This window comes from Caloenas nicobarica, chromosome 5, assembly GCF_036013445.1.
Source record: "Caloenas nicobarica isolate bCalNic1 chromosome 5, bCalNic1.hap1, whole genome shotgun sequence".
Classification (NCBI taxonomy): Eukaryota; Metazoa; Chordata; class Aves; order Columbiformes; family Columbidae; genus Caloenas; species Caloenas nicobarica.
The window spans coordinates 16,627,784-16,646,997 of NC_088249.1; the positions used below are offsets into that span (position 1 = coordinate 16,627,784).

Consider the following 19,214-nt stretch of genomic DNA (forward strand, 5'->3'; position numbering starts at 1 on the left):
TTCACAGAAATATGCAGCCATCCTAGGCAAATCACAGAATCACAGAACGTTAGGGATTGGAAGGGACCTTGAAAGCTCATCTGGTCCAATCCCCCTGCCGGAGCAGCAACACCCAGATGAGGTTACACAGCAAGGCGTCCAGGCAGGTTTTGAATGTCTCCAGAGAAGGAGACTCCACAACCTCCCTGGGCAGCCTGTTCCAGTGCTCTGGCACCCTCACCATGAAGAAGCTTCTTCTCATATTTAAGTGGAACCTCTTGTGTTCCAGTTTGCACCCTTTGCCCTTTGTCTGATCATTGGTTGTCACTCAGAAGAGTCTGGCTCCATCCTCGTGACACCCACCCTATGATTTTGCAAATGCAGAACATCAGTTTTCAGAGAGCACTAGGTATTTCCAAAGATTTGTTAGGGAAGAAGAAACAAAAGGACTAGAACTATTAAAAAGACCCAGGAAAAATATGGCAAAATTTCAGAATAAAAAAACCAGTATTGTGGTGCTACTTTCACATGATTTGAGAGAAGCGCCTTTCTTTCACACTATTTGCAATTTAAAGAATGTAGAGTTTCAGGAATTTGAAGCTTTGAAATTAGTTTTGTTAAAGATATTGACCGAACTTCATGAAAAAACCTCATATTTTTCTGCAAAATGTTTAGTATTTCTGCAAGTTAGTTATGTATTTCTGTGAAATATTTAAAACATGAAAATGAAGACAAATTTTAAACCAAATTTTGTCCAGGCTTTGCTGGGTTTTAAGGCAGAGATTTGACATGTTTGGAACATGACACTGTGTTCTAGTATGAGGCTTTGGAAGTAAACACATGAAAGTTAAATGACAACATCCAGTTACTGCAAAATGCCAGTTCTCTTTGATAGATCCAAGACAAATGGGGGAAATCTTGCCTTTTCTAGGACCGATTCACCCTTTCCATCTTAAGCCACAACATGTTGCAGCCAGTTTTTGTATTTTTATGTAGCTGAGTCAGAAAGGTTTAAAAATGGCTTATGGGGGAAGCCCTTAAGTACAATGAGCACTTCGGCTATAATAAAGTGCTTTCAGCATATGCGCAGATTATATGATAGTTCTGCTTTCCATACAGTAGGAAGCAGCTGCACCAATAACACGGCATATGGTAAGAGCCCATAGGAATTGTCATGCCTATTGTGTCACTAATCCATAGATTATGTGCCTTTTATAGAGCCTATTACATAACAAAACATGATGGGTCATCATGTCATACCTATGGGGGATTAAAAGAAGCGGTACTTCCCACATTCGGATTTTGATTTTTGGAAGTTAATTCTGGATATAAGAAGGAATCTTTTCCTTTTCCCAGCTTAGAAAATGTTAGTCTAGCATATACCAAAGAATGAACCCTTATGCAAAAGTCAAAGAATGCAGGATATCCCCTTTCCTCACTTCAATAGGAGTCGTCTGTAGACGCACAAAGCCCACGGTGGCTAATGACAGATTTATACAGCAACAGGGATTCCAAAAGCATGTATTGTGGTTAAGAAAAACAAGGCCAAGCTTCATTTTAACTTGCATTTCTTGGTAGTAAACTGACTAGGAGTATTCATGAGAAGACTCTTGCCTAATGAAATTGTTAATACGTCAGACTAATAACTCTTAGCTCCTTTTTTCCAATAACTGCATTTGAAAGCTTTTCATCAGCCCAGAAGAGACTGTACCAGAGACTATGTACATATACCAGAAGTCATCATAGACCCTGAGGAGGACTACAGGGATGCTAGAAATAGGCAATCAAGAGTAAGAGGGATTACTCTTTCTCTTCACAGTTATTTCCAGAGCCTGGGTAACTGGGAAAGGAAAGTAGTACTGTGCAGCTTTTGGACTTTGCTTCCATCCCCTCTACTCAGCATCCAGTATCCACTGTGAACCTGCCGGATACCACTACGCCATGGGACAGAGCAGCCAAAGTACTAGGTGTTTCTGAGACTTCTGAATCAGTGCCTCAGTTCAGCAAATTGTGCTCTCAGTAAACCACACATTTCTAGTCGCAAAAGAGCAAATTGTGTGTTTCAGAATTGCCGTGAATCAAATTCATACACTTAGCTCACCCCAAATACTGGCTGGAACCAGGTGATACGCCCTGGAATAGATGAAAATGTGGGCCTTGTCATTCAGTTCAGCAGGGTCCAGATTCCACCAAGAACGTGCAAGCACATATCCTAGTTGAGTCCTGAAATTTCAGATTTTCAACAGTAAATATGAGAGTGTTTCACATGGACTCATCATCTGAGAAAAAAAAAACAACAAACACTCTATCTGTTCATATAATTTATTGATAGTGTACATGTTTTTATATAGTGCATTACAATACTGACTGCTATAATCTTTTATAAATGCTGAATTAACTATTTTTTAAAATTTTCACAACAAAAATAATCAAATATCATGCCAACATTTTGTAACAAATTATCACATTAGATCCATTTGGATTTCATGACATATTTATCTGTACAAAGGACCCCATATCACAGAGCATTCACAGTGCATAAGGTCACAGTCATTGAAAAAATAAATAACATGATAAATAGATTTCTGTTATTTACAGTTTACAAACCCATCCCTTTCTGTTTTCAAAGTAAGCAGTTCTAGAAAGTTTTAATAATATTTAAAGAGGTACTGCACCTCCTAAGGGTGCACTGCAAATGCCTGCAAGTATGAAACAGAGGGAATTTTGAAAGGTTCAGAAGTTATTTCCAAGACTATAAATGATTTCAAATACTTTCTTGCAACGGAAGAGATAGTAGGACCCAAATTCCACTCTCAGTCTCACTGTTATAAATTTGTGCCAACTACCAGGACATTAATGAGCCCTGGAAACCACTCCCAAGAACGCGAAGGCAAGAATTTGGTCATAAGTTTGTGGCAGAGTTTCAGCCATTGGAGACATAGATGCTGCTGGGGAAGCAGATTTACAAGTGTTTCTTGCATACACAACTGGTATATGAATGAAGGCCATAATCTTGTTGTAAAAACCCTCTGAAAGGAAGCATTTCAGTTGGTATTAGCCTTAATAGAGATCATACCCGTCTGTTTTAAACATATTCTGATACATTTAGATTTTGTCACAATTCCCTATTGCTATAAATCAGCCTTTGTATTTGTCTTTCAAGTTTACCAAGATAAGTGGTAAACTGTGATAAGTGATAAGATCGCAATGATCACTTACATTCTTTGCGTAAGTAAAAAAGAAAAATAAAAGGAATTAACATCAAACTGGTAATTCTTGTAAGAAAATATCTAAATGGCATCAGTTTCCCATAATCATTCATTCCTTTCAGACAGTGTACTCTGTGTCAGAAGTATGGTAGCAAGCAGAACAACGTGATGTACAAATTGACACAATCACTATACATCTCAGCCTGTGGAGAAGGATCTACCTTTATCTCACACTTCAGGACAGGGATGCATAGGATTTCACAACTTTCTCTGGGGAGACAATATCAGGACCTCCCACAGGGGGAAATGTAGAGAAAAGTGTACGGTTGAGTTAGCCAAAAGTTTTTTTAAACATGTACATAGTAGGTCAGAAACTGGAATGTACATGTCAGTTGAACAGCATTCTTCTCCTCAGCAGAACATTGTTCACTTATACACAGAGTTTTCAAAGAAGTAGTTTTCAAAGAAACAGAAAAGAAAAATAACTGAGGGATCTGAGGGTTGCAATGACAGAACATTATGCCCAAAGGTGATGCGTTTCAGGTAGGAAGATTCTTTGGTTTCACCTGGCTATCAGTGTTATTTTAGTGTCTGTTTCATATTACATTAGGTCTGATCTTTCCTTGGCATGAATAATCAGGCAATATTTACACAGCTTAAAGCACTCTACCAAAAACATCTAACTGTAGGACACATGAAAGGAAGACAACAACTCATGAGGGATTTGTGCAACTAGAGCAAACACATAATAGAAACGAGCATGTGTAATTAAAGCACAGTCACAAAGGAAATCAAAGACAGAATAGCATCTTCTCTATAATTGCTAAGTATTAGACTGGTAAAGACCTTTTCCATTTGTTTACATGTTGACAGAATGTTTACAAATATAAGCTAAAATGAGAAACTAATTATATGTTTGTTACAGCTGCAGCAAGCATATAAAAATAAAATAAAATTGGCACGCCAATGACTGAGCCAGGAGAAAGATGGTTGACGACGCTGTATCTCTTGGGAAGACTTAAGGTGTTCTTCTAGGCTAGACTTCAGCCCAAAGAGCAGCCCTTAGATCATCAAATAGTTATTAAGATAACCATAACTGTAGCTTTTTAGATTGAGACATGTAGCTCCTGAGCCTGACATCTTTATCCAGCCAATACTTTCATTAATCAGTAAGATTCACAGTACCAGCAGGTGGACTTCCATCATACAACTTTATAATGCAGTAGAATTGTTACGGTATCTAAATGGAATCAGACGCTGCTGAACTCAATGGAAACACTCCCGCTTGCGCACTGTAGGCAGACTGCGCCTGCAGGGCTGCGTGGGACCTGCTGCTCCCATGGAGCTGCGGCGAAGAGCTGCTGAAAGCTCTCCTTGACCAGCTGCACTTCACTTTGGATCCTGCTTGTACACCAGGGCAAATGCACAGTTTTGTAGTCTGAGAGAAGGACCCAGTTCTTTTATTTACAAGAGTGGCAATCCAAAGTGGTATCAGCAGAACAGAAGTCCTTTTAATTTGAGGAAGAAATAAAGTCTTTAGACTACAAAACCAATTAAATATTAAAAGATCTGAGTATGATAGAAAACCCTGAAACCATGCTTTGCTGTCATCTTAGGACACAATCCAGCAAGGCACTTGGATACATGCTTAGCTTTAAGCATGGAATTAATCCTACTGAAGTTAAGCTTTGCTGGATATGGGATACCTTTTTCTGAGTTGCATTACTTTTCAGTGTTAGTATGCTGGCAATTTTCAGATCACAGTAACAGTTTTCCCTCTCACATCCACCAGCTTTCTTTTCACTCTTGAGCTGAACATTAACTTACACAACATTGTGACATACATTTCAAAGTCAGCCAGCTAACTTTTGCAATGGTTAGTAAAACAAAATGGCTAAAAAATTTTACAGACACAATCTGAACAGACGCGACATAGAACTGTCCTAATTGCAGAGCGCCAAGATCAAATCACTCTACTTCTTGATTGGAAAATGGCAAAATTTGTAGTGGTTTCCTGACCACATAAGCAAATTATTTTTTCTTGTATACATTTAAAAGGCACTAGACTGCTATTACTCAGCAATAACCTCCTGAATTACGGATACATTCTGATGCGGGTTTATGTGACATACAATGATTTGTCAATCCCATCTTTCTCAGGCCATTCCATTTATCTGCACGGCTCAGTCTATATCTGCCATCTTTATTTATTTTAGCATATGGATAATGACTACCTAGGGACTCTTTGAACTACTTCATATGATTATATATCCTCAAGGCCCTGATACAGCATCTAATATTTCTTTGGCAAACAATACATCCCTGGTCATGCAGTGGTGTCAGAGGACAATCCTACTAATGTTATTTGCAATGATAAACATGGCATGAAACCTGTCTCATAGCAGAAGATGCATATGAGACCACCTCATGAAATGCAGCATTAGAATTCAGCATAAATTGTCTTGAAGAGGATCTATGTTTTAGGCAAGGCTATAGATGACAGGACTAGCCATGCAATTTAAGGTTAGTATTACCTTCCAAGATTGTCTCCTGCTCCAACAGAACACTCTAGTTTTCTGGAGCAGGTGATATCCAATTCAGGCAGAATAATTCTAAATTATGTCTGAAGGGTTCATGGGATTAGCAAACAATTTTGTGCATATTTGGGCTGGGGATCAGCTGCTACAGAAAAAATTGGCAGCCCTAGTCTTCTTCAGTTGCCTGGCTCAGAAACATGAAGGTACAGTACAATTTGCTAGGTCTGGCACAATAAACATTGATGCCCTCATCACTGTCAACTCAGCTGATCACTAGGCGTTCGCAACTAGATTTTGGAACTACTCTTCTGTAGTGTAAAGACATCTGAGCTGCCTGAACTGTGCACAGAAAAGCAAATGTTTGCTTGGAGATGGCTAGGTCTCCAAGCCCACCCAACACCAGAAAACAGGAACAAAAACGTTTACTCAGCCTCTCCCTGTGCTCCTTTCAGTGTCATATCTAAGCCATCACAAGATTTTCAGCAGTGAACTGTCCTCCGGAAAGATGGCAGGGAAGGGAGCCAGACTAGAGAGGGATGCTCCTACAGCAGCGCAGCAGGATGCTGCATCTTCACACCTTTCTGTAACAGAAGACTCATCAAGATGAACATGAATTCCACCTCCTCAGCTTTCCACTGCAGCAAAAATGCCTTGAATGTCTGGAAATGGGGTCACCGGCATACTTGAGATCAAATATGTTACTGTCATGCTTACCTATTCAATAAAGCATTTTAATAATGCTGTATTTGTTGCCATTTTTAGGACTGGTTAGTTTAACTATGTAACTACTTCATTAAGGTGAAAAACCGTAAATAGATACTAATACTGACATTTGTAACAAAGTATAAAACAAATAACAAATACATTGCTCTTTTTTCCTTAGGATTCCATTGACAGGATCCAATTACTAAAAATATTCAACAGCAGAATACACTCCTTTATTTATACCAAAATAATTTTAAAAATAGCCTTCATTGTAAACACATTGCCTGGTGTAAACAGTATTCTGCATGTGAGCTGGTTAAACATAATTATTTGTCATATATGTCAAAATAAGGAACTTTCTGAATAAGTGCTTATTCGCTAAGATTTTATAGCATGTTCTCATTGACACAATAATGGGATTTTCTATAGTCTTAAGTGCAAAATATTAATATATTTAAAAATGTATCGACAGTTGATAGATTTGTTTTGGTTTATAAACATTAAAAAATTAAAAAAATCTATGTATAAAGTTAACTGTGCTTCTTTAGAAACTTTATGTGATGATTCACATACAGTTTTAAAATATTTTTAAAGTTTAGTAGCAATTCAATATATGCTGTCTCAGAGATTTGCATTCATAATGACTGCTACAATGTGGAATGTTGCCCATTATTTTTAACACTCTGGGCCAGATCTTGCTGTCGATTACATCCAGAGTAATTCCTTACCTCAGATTTATGCTGGTGGAAAGGATATAAAAACTTGGCTTCTAGTAGGGGTTAAAAAGAAGTATATAATACTTCAAAACTTGCATGCAATCAAATAAAGTACGACATTCTCTTGAAATACTTGGTTTTGTCTATGTGTTTCTTATCTACACTGCTCAATGTCAGACACTCATCTCATTAAGCTTCTGGGAATAAAGGAAAAATGGAGAAGAATACACCAGCTTCTCAACTGATGAAACAAGCTTCTTCCTCCCACCAATCAAATCAAATCATAATCAGGGTGGGTTTTGTTGTCACAAAGTCTGGATTATGTTGAGATACTACTCTCAGCTGATAACAATAACTGATAGTTACTGAGCACCCAGTTATATTTTATTTGTTTAATTTCTTCTAAATCTACACAATGGGCTTACAAGGGCCAATGCAAAGTTTTTCTTGTGGTGTAATATTCCACAAATGTTAGTTTATATTTATGTATACAGCATTCCTCATGAGCGGTAAACCATATTTTTTCAAGTATGAATTTCTGCATGTAATTCTCTTCTTCAGTGTGCAGATCCTTTGACTTTTAGTGTGCATCATCGCAAATGATACAATGTAGAACCACTTCCTCTTCTTTCTCTGCCACATTGTTCATGTTCATTGGAAAGAGTGATAAATATTCAACACTGCCATCAAAAGCTGTCAGTGCAGTTCCTCTATAAGCAGAGCACTTGAAGGGTGAAATAATGTCCTCAACAGTGCATGCCATGATATGTGCCTTGGACTTCCTGGTCCTGTAGTTGAGACATTTTGACCGAGCCAAGAAAAGTTCCGAACTTGCCTCTTCCATGGAAAATAAATGGCAAAACCAAAGGAACTATAAAGATTTTTCTCCCATCCTTTTGCTAACCATGGTGGTGGTGGTTGATTGTCTGCAAAAGGAGAATGTCCCAGAAACGGGTTGTTTTAGAGTCCTGCATAAGATCCACACAGCTTTATGACTGAGCAGCAATATCCAAAGAGGAGGAAAATGCTTTGGTTGCCTCGAGCTAGCATGTTAAAAGAAAGGTACACTTTCCTTCCACACAGGTAAAAGTGCTTGTTAGCTGATGAAGCAGGAACGACACTCAAATTACTGAAGGAAAGTAGGTAGAAAGGTGAAATGCCTCCTGTCATTTACAGCAGAGGTCATCAGAAGAATTTGTCTCTCTCCTTGCTGTATTCGCCTCGGCACATAGGGAGGTTGACAAAGGTGAAGACATTAAACTCTATCAATATAGAGAAGCACAAGAAAATAGCATAAAGAAACAACACGTAGATGCCTAATTTCCTGTCAAGTTTCCACTTATTTACATGGATTCCAAGCACCTGCAAGCAAACAAAGTGTTAGTTAATTAAGCCCCAAAGGAGACTTTTGGAAACAATCATTATAAGCTAAAAATAAGCCTTTTGAATTAGAGATCTGGAATGAAGATGAAATATATTCTCAGTATTTTACAGATCAAAAAGGCAACATAGATTTTTCTAACCAAGAAAAGGAATGTAAAAGCCCAGACTAAGAACTCAAAGTCTGGCCTGACTCTCAGTTGTCCTAAGATCCTTTTACAAAATATTAAATGAATCCAGTTAAAGGCACCTTAACAAATTCTTTATGTATTGAAGAGTCGGGGCTCTAGGTGCTCAGTTTCGGTCTGTGGTGCATTTTCAGTACGTGGTGCACATTCTAGTCAGACAGCACTCATTTCTTGATTCAGTGTGAACTGAAGGAATGCACTGAACTACTTGAATGCCTCTCCCTCCCGTGTTCCCCCACTGATCCTTTATGTCCCAGCAGCACGCCAGCACCTCATGTTCATTCTTTCAACAGCTTCAGAAGAGGTGCCTTCTTTGATGTTCTGCTCAGCTCCAGAACTAAGGGGAGTTACAAGTTACAGGTAGCAAAGCAACGAAGTCCTCACGAAGGCATCTATTTTCAATGAGGTTAAGTGCCTCTGAATTATTATTTGTTTTGCTCAAAACTCTCCACTGAGTTTTGCTGGGAGAGTTTGTGTGCATCAGGGTATCGAGAAGAACAAATGAGACAACAGTAGATACTTCAAACTCAGGTGATATGGCTTCTGCTATGAAAAGACACTCTTCATAAAAGCATGAACAGCTACCATAGTAATATATCTGCATAATCCTCTCATTTTTTCCAAGGTGCTAATCACCAATATTCATGCAACAACATTGGATACAAATGTTTACTTAACACTTTTGTTCTTTCACAGGCATCGTGCAGTATGGCATAACTGGCGATAAGAAAAGAACAGGCTCCCACAGCTTATATATCGGGTGCATTAGGAAGTTAGTGGCAGAGTGAACAGCCCTGGTCATTCTATCGCTTAAGTCGTGCACAGATGATGTGGAGTTTTGTAAGACCTTGTCATGCAACAGTGCAAAATCTCCAGTGGTGATCCCCTCCTCTACAGAGCCTCCACAGGCAATCAGTGAAAGACATTAGTGTAAGTGGATATTTTTATACCTTTGGGATTTGATTCTTCCCACAAAGGGCTCCCTGGAGTCAGCAGGATCAGATGTTCAGTACCAGTAAAATTGACTTTTGAAACAGAATTATTGTTTTACTTAACAAGTCATGGGTTACAAGGGTGTCTTATGCTGCATGACATTTAGCATGCCTATTCAAAATTCTGAGGTTCACAGTCCTCACAGACTAGCCTTCACTAAGGATTTTAGCTACAGCACTTGCTTAGTCCAGGCTGGTTTTAGAAATCAGAGACAAGGGCAAAGGGTGAAGAAGCATAGCTGGGTCTTGTCCCAACATAGAGACAGACCTGGGCTATGCAGCTGGACATGAGAGCATCGAAGTATTACTGGATCCCACAATTTCAACACCACTACTGAAATCAATGGGAGCTACACCTATCCAGCATCTCTTGCACCAAATGTCAGATTTCAGTCCTCACTGAGGACTATGGTAGCTCTTCAACTCATGGCATTGCTAGAAGAATGATACTTTATAAGAATCAATGCTTTGGGGATAATAAGCGTTTCCATTTTACCCTTCTATAACATGTAAATACCTAATAAGTATTTTGCAATTGGAATACTTAGAAACACTCAAATACTTACTGTAAGTGCCACTGATCCTAGTAAAAGTGCAACTGAGTAGACCAGTCCTTTGCTGTTTATCTTAACCTGTGGGAATTAGAGAAGAGACCTTTAAAATGCTCAGCATATAACTCCGCTTTGGAGATCAGAAATCAATTTACTGATATATGTTCCACCTTCTGTTTTGAACAGTGACTGACTTACAGATTTTAAACTATGCAAATCCATGATAGATTTATCATAATGAAGAAGGGAAAATTAAGGAATCAAAACAAATGTATAAGTAATCCCACCTCCATAAAAAATATCCAGCATTTATAATGGATTTTATGTTAAAAGATCCTCAGGAGAGAGAGATATGCTGTTATACTCATGTTACAGACAAAAATGCTAAGGTACAGGGAGACAGACAGGTGTGCTTGAAGCTGTGTAGTCAGAAAATGACAGAGCGAAGAACAGATATCCATGGCGCCATTTTTCTGCTATACAGTATAATGTACTCCAGTTGACAAACTGGGAATTAATCGCAACTTGTGGAAGGAAAATTGCTTCCTTAACTGCTGGTTCCCTGGCAAAGAAATAGCACCTTCTTTAGCAACCAATAACATGCTCAGTAGGTTGCCTTTTTTTTTTAAAAAAAAAAAAAAAAAAAATTATTTGCATGCTTTAAGATATATTTTTTTAAAATAGACAGAAAGAACAAATTAAAGATTTGCCAAGTATACATACAGTCGATCCCCAAAAAAGCGCTATGGTCTGCAAACCCCATGGAACGCCAAGGCCCACCAGAATGTCAAAGACATTGCTCCCTATTGTGTTGGATACTGCCATGTCACCAAGGCCTGCAGAGAAAAAAACCAAAAAATCGAACAAAAAATACACAAACAAACAAAAACACACACAAAAACCAAACTCTCGGGCAAAAACAAAGTATAGGACCATTACACTGTATACTAGAGAAAAGTAAAGTGGAATAATCTGCATTGATCCAAGCCCCCCTAGACTGGCCAGAGTATCTGAGGCAGGGAGACAACTTCCATAATCTTTGCATGACTTCTGAAAGAAGCGTGCAAAAATTGCTCACTCCAGCTACATCTTCCCCTGTGTCTTGCAGAGCCTTTACTGGGTGTGTGGTATACATTCAGCAACTGGGTTCAATGCCAATTAAAATAACGTCTTTTTCTAGGTAGTCTGCCACCACAGGGAACCTGAAGATTATGTACTGGATTTAGTAAGCAGACATATGGCCTTTATCTCATGTAAATGATGAAAAGCGATCCTGAAAAGAGCCCAACTAGGTGGTAGTCAAAGATATTAAGCACTTCTGTGGGGCTTAATCAGCAATGATTTCAATTCAGGAGCAATAAAATGCTACAAGAAAGGAAAAAAAGAGTGAATGGTGCTGAAGTCCCTAGGCATTACCCAAAATCTACTCCTAATGCTCATCACTGGCTGGCATCTCATTCTGCACCAGTGTCAATGGATGTGAGGAAGGCAGAATTCTTCTCTGTCCCTGCTAATTTCTCTTAGGCACTTGCCTAACTATTGAACCGCTTCCACAGAGGGAATGCTGGAATGGAAGAGGAACTCTGACATAAAAGGGACATGTCCCACAAGTACATAGAGTGGAGACAGACACTACCACACTGTAAGTACAGTATCTTCTTGCAGACAGCTGCTGAGAGAAAGGTTATGCTTTGGATCCATATTACCATTGTGTCCATCTTTACTTTTACTTTTTAGATATTTATCTGCAATCTATCAGTAAGCAACTCTCTCGAATTCAAGTAGCACAAAGTCCCTGTATTGTTTTGAGAGAATGGGGCTGCTTTTGCCAAGCTAGTGCATACCTTCGCTTTCAGAGGAAACAATCCCTGCAGTAGTTTCGCCTAATACTAGAGAACTAATCTAAAGAAGCAGTCTGTTCATTTAAAAATGTAAAACATGTTTTCTTTCTGTTCTTGCAAATATCAGTTGGCTTTAATACTACATATGGAAAACTAATTTAATGGGAAGGTAGTTCCACGAGATTCCTGAATACTTTTTTTTGTTCTGCTTTGTGTGAGATTTTCCTGCACTCAACAAATAATACAACCTGGAAAGTGGAATCTTTGAAATATAGAATTATTTTCAATTAAGCAGCATTTAATAGCACTACTCCTGTCTCGAATTACAAAGGTAGGGCTTTTGAGTACTTAATTTATCACTTCAGAATTCTTGTTGTTTACCCAATGATGTGTGCTGGAGATCTCACTACCTGAGGAACAAAAAAGACTATGGGAATTGGAACAGTGGAAAAGAATACAATTAGGACCTTTTCTTATTCTATTGCAGTACAGGAGATCACACTGTCAGGTTTGATATTTTTGAACAACAGGAAGGGATGTGGCTACATGTATTTCTCAAGTACAAAATAACATGTAAAGAACCTTAATCAAAACTTAAAGACACATGAGAAAGCCTTTGACAATTTCAGTTGGAAAGCTGATGACAACATAGCTGACCTCTAAAACCTTTTGAAGTGTCGCTGTTCATATGTCCCAATTGAAAAGTGGCCTGCATTTGAATGAGAAGTATACTTGGAGCAACATCACTTCTGGTAGATCCACTTAAACAACTTCACTTCCCTGGGTTTGAGAGGTCTTCTAGAAATCAGTACAAGTTTTACAGGGACCAGTGCTGCCCAGCATATATTCTTTGATATAGGTTTTAATAGCTGATACTCCAGTTTTGTCTACTACTTTTATCATTTTACTCTGACTGATACATACTATGCATGGGATATCTGAGTGTTGAATGACCTTCTCGAATACCAGGGTGTGCTCAGTCCCAATAAGCAAAAGATAACAGGACAGGGACTATTTTTTTGGTTCACAATAATAAGTAAAGTGTTTTGGCTTTTAACAAGGCCCTGAACAATTAAAAATAAAAGAAAAAGAAGAATAAAATTGCATTGAGAATTTGTGCATATGGAGGAAGCAAATCATGGAGCATGTACGTAAGATTGCAGTTGTACTTCAGCAGACACAGTACCTTGTCTTGCTACTATTAGGCTGGCCATGCAGTCTGGGACACTCGTTCCTGCAGCGAGGAAAGTAATGCCCATGATCACATCTGGTATCCCAAGGGTGTATCCAATCACAGTCACCTGAACAGGGAGGAAAATACATTAACCTATCATATACGGAAAGTCTCCTCATTCCAATAGAGGTGTGGCAGACTCTTAACTTTGATTTATGGTGTGGACCCTAACAGGATTAGACTCAGGATATTTATCCATTTCTGCAAATTAAATAATTGTGGAATAAACAGCCTAAAAGCAACCCTGTGAAAAGGAAAAGTACTTTGGCTCATATTATTCAACATTTTATGAGCAAATAAAAAGCTCCACTTCCGTATTTCTAACAGGAGATATTGATCTTATAAGGAGGAGCACAGATATAATCCAACTTGTGGGCTTTTTTTTTTATTCCCAAGAATGTCAAGATTCTTGCTGGTTCTGTTTTCAAAAGGACTGTAGCCAACTTATATTGTGATATAGGGGCAGAGATAAAAAGAACTTTTTTATCCCAACACATAAAGAAGGAACTGGTTTCTTGTATGACTCCTGATATAATCCCAAAGTGAGCAAGTCTGTTTATATTGTCCCCTGGGAGTCTAGATGCAGCTTTAAAAGAGCTTAGGGAATGGCTGAAGCTTGTAGCAGAACTCTTAGAAAGGAGAGGGAACTGTATTTAGCTGGAACATCTGAAGAAGACTGAAAAAGTGTCAAGAGAAAAGGCTGAAGAGGCAGCTGAAAAGGAAACAGTCTCATGAGAAGACTGAGTCAGGGACAGGCAGCTGCCTCCCAGCTGGGACTGCTGAAGGTGGAAAGCTTTAAGGCTCTGTGTTGTTTTCTTGAAATAGTTTGGCAGTCTCTCACATGAGGAAAACTGGACCCTTTGCCAAAGAAAAGGTATATTTTAGGAACCCGCTCACAAACCTTATTCTCAGGGGCAAGCTGTGACTCAGAAATAGGAGTGGGCACGATTCTCCTGCTGCAAGTGATAATGGGGTATTAAGGTCTGGCTGCCTCTTAAAATAAGCTGTGTGGCAGCCTTCATGAGCACATCTCTCATTTCTGAAGGGGACATCTACAAAAGGAACCAAGGTACAGAGTGTGGTCTTGCAAAGGACACATGGTAGGAAATGAATGTGTGGCTTTGGCACCATCATGCCAGGCAGAATGAGTGGCTGGCATATGAATTTCTCCAACACAGTCTATGTTAAGAAAGAAGAGGATTACTCTACAATGCAAAACTTGTACAGAAAGTTGCAAAAAGTATACAGAAAACACAATCTTCCATGAGAGGAAACATAAATATAAAGCTGTCTGCAAATGTCTAGAACATCTAAGGAAGGTAGAGGTGTTCTCCAGCCAAAAAAGATTTTGCTGGTAAGAATCTGATGAACAAAAATTCCTCCATATGCATGACTAGAGAAGCATATATACATGACTATGAGAGTATATATGTGAAAATATACATTCCAGTATGAAACCAGCTGAAGGTTTCTTCACTATATTTTCCTTTAAAAGGAGAAATGGGCATATAAATTCTTCAGCAGCACATCCTACTAATTTCCAGTTATAGGTATATACAACTTTTTGGTTTTGCATCTTTTAGGGTAGGAAAAGGTAGCTTTCTATACTTCAAAAGTATGGCTGATTTTTTGATCACAGAAACTAATTTAAGTAGCTTTCTTATTCATGCCTCTTCTCTGACTGAAAATGTAAATTTGAGAAACTGAAAGAGGGTAAGAAAGAAACAATAGGAACCTTTCAAATCTTCAAATAAGCGCGCTCCTGCATCAACAGCTTACAGATCTACACCTGATACACTGCTTCTGGCAAATCCAAGACAAACAGAAATATACCAGCAATCATAATGCTCTTCACTAAGAAAGATTTTCTTGCATTATCCTAGTCCACTTGAGGTGTTTTACACCACTTGTGAGTCTTCAAATTTTGCCACTCATCTGCCTTTTATGCATGTTTCAGTATCAGACCCTGCAGCCAAATTTCTGAAAGTGTCTCAGTTAAATGAGAGAGTTAAATGTTTCCATTTAAACTCCCTTTTACTAGTTGGTTGAAAATCAAGCTGGCACCTTCCTGTACTGTATTGGACCCTATTGGACCCCAATTATTTGTGCAGAGAAGAGCAAAAGAAAGCTAGAATTATAATAATTAGAGTATGAGCTGAACAGACTGTGCTACAGTTACATGCCTTTCTTTAAGAAATACACAAAAAAATCTATTATCTATTTCAAGATGCACGTTTCACTCAGTATGGGAAATCCTGCTACATGCACTTACCATCCACACCATGAAGTAGGAGAACAAGGCAATCCAGAGAGTGGATAAGATAAATGTCAGCATAAAGAACCTCTCCCAGCGTGGTTTGCTGCAGTTTGGAATGGTGCAAAAGAGCATGAATATCAATGGCCATGTCAAAATCCATTTAATTTTGTTCATTTTTCCATCTGCGGGACAAAGAAAAGAAGAACAAGTTTAGCTTTCCCATCACTATCCCAGGCCCAGTTACACCTCTTTGAACACAGCAGATGATCCCAGAAGGATGTTTACAGTAGTACAAGTCAGTTCATTTTCCAGTGTATCTTTCATCTATAGCTGGTCTCGTCACTCTCAGCCAAGTTCTGCATACACATCCAGAACCTTATAGTTATAAGTCTGCCAAGGTCTATGTAAATCCATGAAAGAATTACAATGATTTAAAAGCATGGATGATTTTAAAACCCAAGTTAACAGTCAGGCTTGTTGCTCTTTCAAATACTTGTTTTACTATTAATACCAAATTAAAAAACAAACAAACAAAACACAACAAACCCAAACCAAACAAATACTTTCACAGAAAATAGAAGCACAGATCCAGCCTAGGAACATGACAAACTTGTTTCACATGCTTCACTGTGGTCACTCGGGCAGAACTTTACACTGGTACTTAGGAGATCTAGACTTGTTAAAATAACTCTCTCCAACTGCAGATAGCACCACCTTGAGATGGTCTCTTATCCTCTGTAAAAGGAAACCAAAGATAATGATGTCCCTTATACAGCTCTACAAAGTCAACCATCATTATTGAAGACAACTACATACCTCCTCACTTTTTAAAAATGTAAAGTATTGTATAATAAATGCGTACATAAATATCAGTACATAAATTATTTTATAATGGGGCCATATATAAACAGGGCACTTATATGCTTCATGAGGTATCGTGCAAGTAGGATAACAAATTTGTTTATCAGGCTAAACCAGAGTATCGCAGCAAACAGCATGGTGGTTTTTGTTTGGGTTTTCTATACATTGCTTTAGAATTACGCTAGAAAGGATCTCCATCACTAACTGATAATTATACGCATGAGATCTAGTAAAATATGCCATTATGAATAAAACTGTTGATCGCATTGATCGCATTGAAGAAAACTATCAGATACATCTTCCAGTGAAGGTATTTAGTTAAATTATAAAGGGCAGGTAATAATAAGTGAAATCTCCTATCAATTTCACCAGGAATTTTCTTTCAGTGAAGACACTGGGATTTAGGATTTGTTTAATGGGAAGTTTTGTCAGTGATTTCAATTAGATTGAAATCTGCCCTCTGGACTAATGTGCACCAGATATAATTAAATATTAAACATTTAAAAATTAATAATAATTCTGTAATTTATGAGTCTACTTACTAGTCTAATTTAACTTGGTAAGTCCAAATGTAAGTCTCTATTAATTTACTTCTGTATGTATTCTAGTATTAAACTGCGTTGCTTAAGTTATGAATCAGCTCCTTAACTTGAGATTGTCTTGTGAATTCTGAGATGCCATCAACCCACCAGGAAATCTTAGACTAAGCTTGGCTCTTTATTCCTATTTAGCTTGTGGCTGTGGAACTTCTAACATAAAACTACCAAAGTCTCCTTGGGTCAATTCTAATTCTAGAATTTTACATATCACTGGGGATCTGTAACAGATTTTACAGGAAAGTCCTTTTCCCCTCTGGTTACATATACTGCTGTACAGATTTTTAAAACAGTTATCTTTTATCTGTTCTGTCCACAAAATGACACTTCTTAGCTTATATCTCACTTTAACTCTGTTAACAAGGCTGTAAATATCCTACGGTAATTTATACCTCCTCCTGTGTAATTTGATACAGTTTAGATCATTAAAAGATGCTTGCTAGTTAATTTTACTCCTTGTCTACCCAAGTTGCTAAGCTTGATTCATAGTCAACAAGTCAGCACAGCCTAGGTCAGTAATTTCCTCAGTACGTAATTTGAAACACAGGGTGAGTAGTGACTGACAGGAAAAAAATACGGATCTAATTCTGATCTGATATGGGTTTAATCTGACTGACTTCAGTGCTGCTACACACAGGAGATTCAGTCCCATTTATTTTTTCAATAACATGAAGAGAAGAAACAAAATTGCCCAGAGAACAAATAAATAGATGCACTCAGCCTCTGCTGGGGAATATATATCTTGTCAGGGATCCTGCCTACTGCCCTAAATTATTTAAACAAATGCTAAAGTGTGAGAATTCACAGTGCCTTACCACTGGCAGTGCTAGGTTGCTCAGCTCCAGGAAAACTGAAATATTAGTGGAGGAAGACTTGCCTTTTCCTTATCTTTGCTCGGTTTGAATGGATGTGTGTCAGATTAAAATTCCTGACTCTGTTAGTGGTGATGCTTTATCCACACAGCACCATGAGTCGGAACTGTTTTTTACAGCTAGATGGTTTGTGGAAGTGACATTTGCATTTATTACATGACAACCAGGATTGAGACTTTGGTGAACAATAACTGCATGTAATTCTGGGTTTTGCTGGCTTGACAGAGAAGCTGACTGGCTGCAATAGTTCTGAACCACCATGGCCAAAGCAGCCTACTTGACACACTTTACATTGGCTTCTCTTTTGTGACAGGGTCTGCTAGCTTTTATAAACTTTATATGAAGCCTTAAGTATATTTGGCCTTGGTTCTGACTCAGGCCATTTTCTTCAGCTCCTGCTATGCTGGGTCATGGAACTTGTGTGACACCCAGTGCTAAAGAAGTCTACTCTTATGCTGTAACTTGGTAGTTTTGTAAGAATTTAGCAATTTTTGCAGCAACCTCAATAAAGGGAGACTATTTCCTTAGGAAACAGATTACTTCATTCATTTTACCCGGCTTAGATGAATGTACAAACAATATACAGCTTGAATTTTTTTTTTTTTTTTAGTTCTTTTGAAAGTACTTCTTGTGCTGCTCTGTTGTTTTGGTTTTGACCATCACTCTAAAATAACCATTAAAATGATTTAGTGATACATTTGTTAAATTGCAGTACGCTTTTAGTTCACAACAAACTATTTTATGATTGCTGCTTAGCTCCCTAGTACCTCTGTAAGGAATTAAATTATCATCCTAATTAAGGCTACTATTAGATGCATAGCTATTTTACAAAACCAGACTACCGGTCCCATTACAAGGCAGTTGTTTTAACACCACTACTGGCCACTCCTAGGAGCCCTGGGTCTGAAGGCTCCTGTGGGAACCCACAGAGCTGAGGAAAGGTGTATTTTGTTTGTTGCACTCCCCACAACAATGATGAAAGAATATTGTTTTAGTACAGAAAGCAACACTGGTCTATATTCTGTTCACTTCACCCTACTGTAAAACAGAAAGATGAGGCTTTTTGCACAAAGTTATTTTGCCTACTTTATACATCCATTTTCCCATTTCTCCAGATATTTGGAAGCCAAGGATGCCAAGTATTTCAGAGAGGTATCATTACACAAGAGCCTGATTACAATGTTTCTAAAAACGAAGTGGCAGCCCTACAACAAAGCACCCTTTGCTGATTTTTAGTGCATTCCTGGGCTTGTAATTTTTCCAGATGTTATGCTTACAATAATTACTTTCACATAC

The 19,214-nt window shown here is 38.2% G+C and overlaps 1 protein-coding gene across 1 annotated transcript in view; it reads right to left on the reverse strand.

The window, feature by feature from the left end:
* Nucleotides 1-8,331: 8,331 nt before the first annotated feature.
* Nucleotides 8,332-19,214, reverse strand: part of SLC24A4 (solute carrier family 24 member 4) — an 88,975-nt gene continuing 78,092 nt past the window's right edge. The window contains exons 13-17 of the mRNA XM_065635788.1: nt 15,605-15,771; nt 13,285-13,399; nt 10,981-11,093; nt 10,273-10,338; nt 8,332-8,508 (exon numbers count right to left, since the gene is read on the reverse strand). Of these exons, the coding sequence (XP_065491860.1) occupies nt 8,332-8,508; nt 10,273-10,338; nt 10,981-11,093; nt 13,285-13,399; nt 15,605-15,771 (638 nt within the window). The remainder of the gene's footprint in view (nt 8,509-10,272; nt 10,339-10,980; nt 11,094-13,284; nt 13,400-15,604; nt 15,772-19,214) is intronic.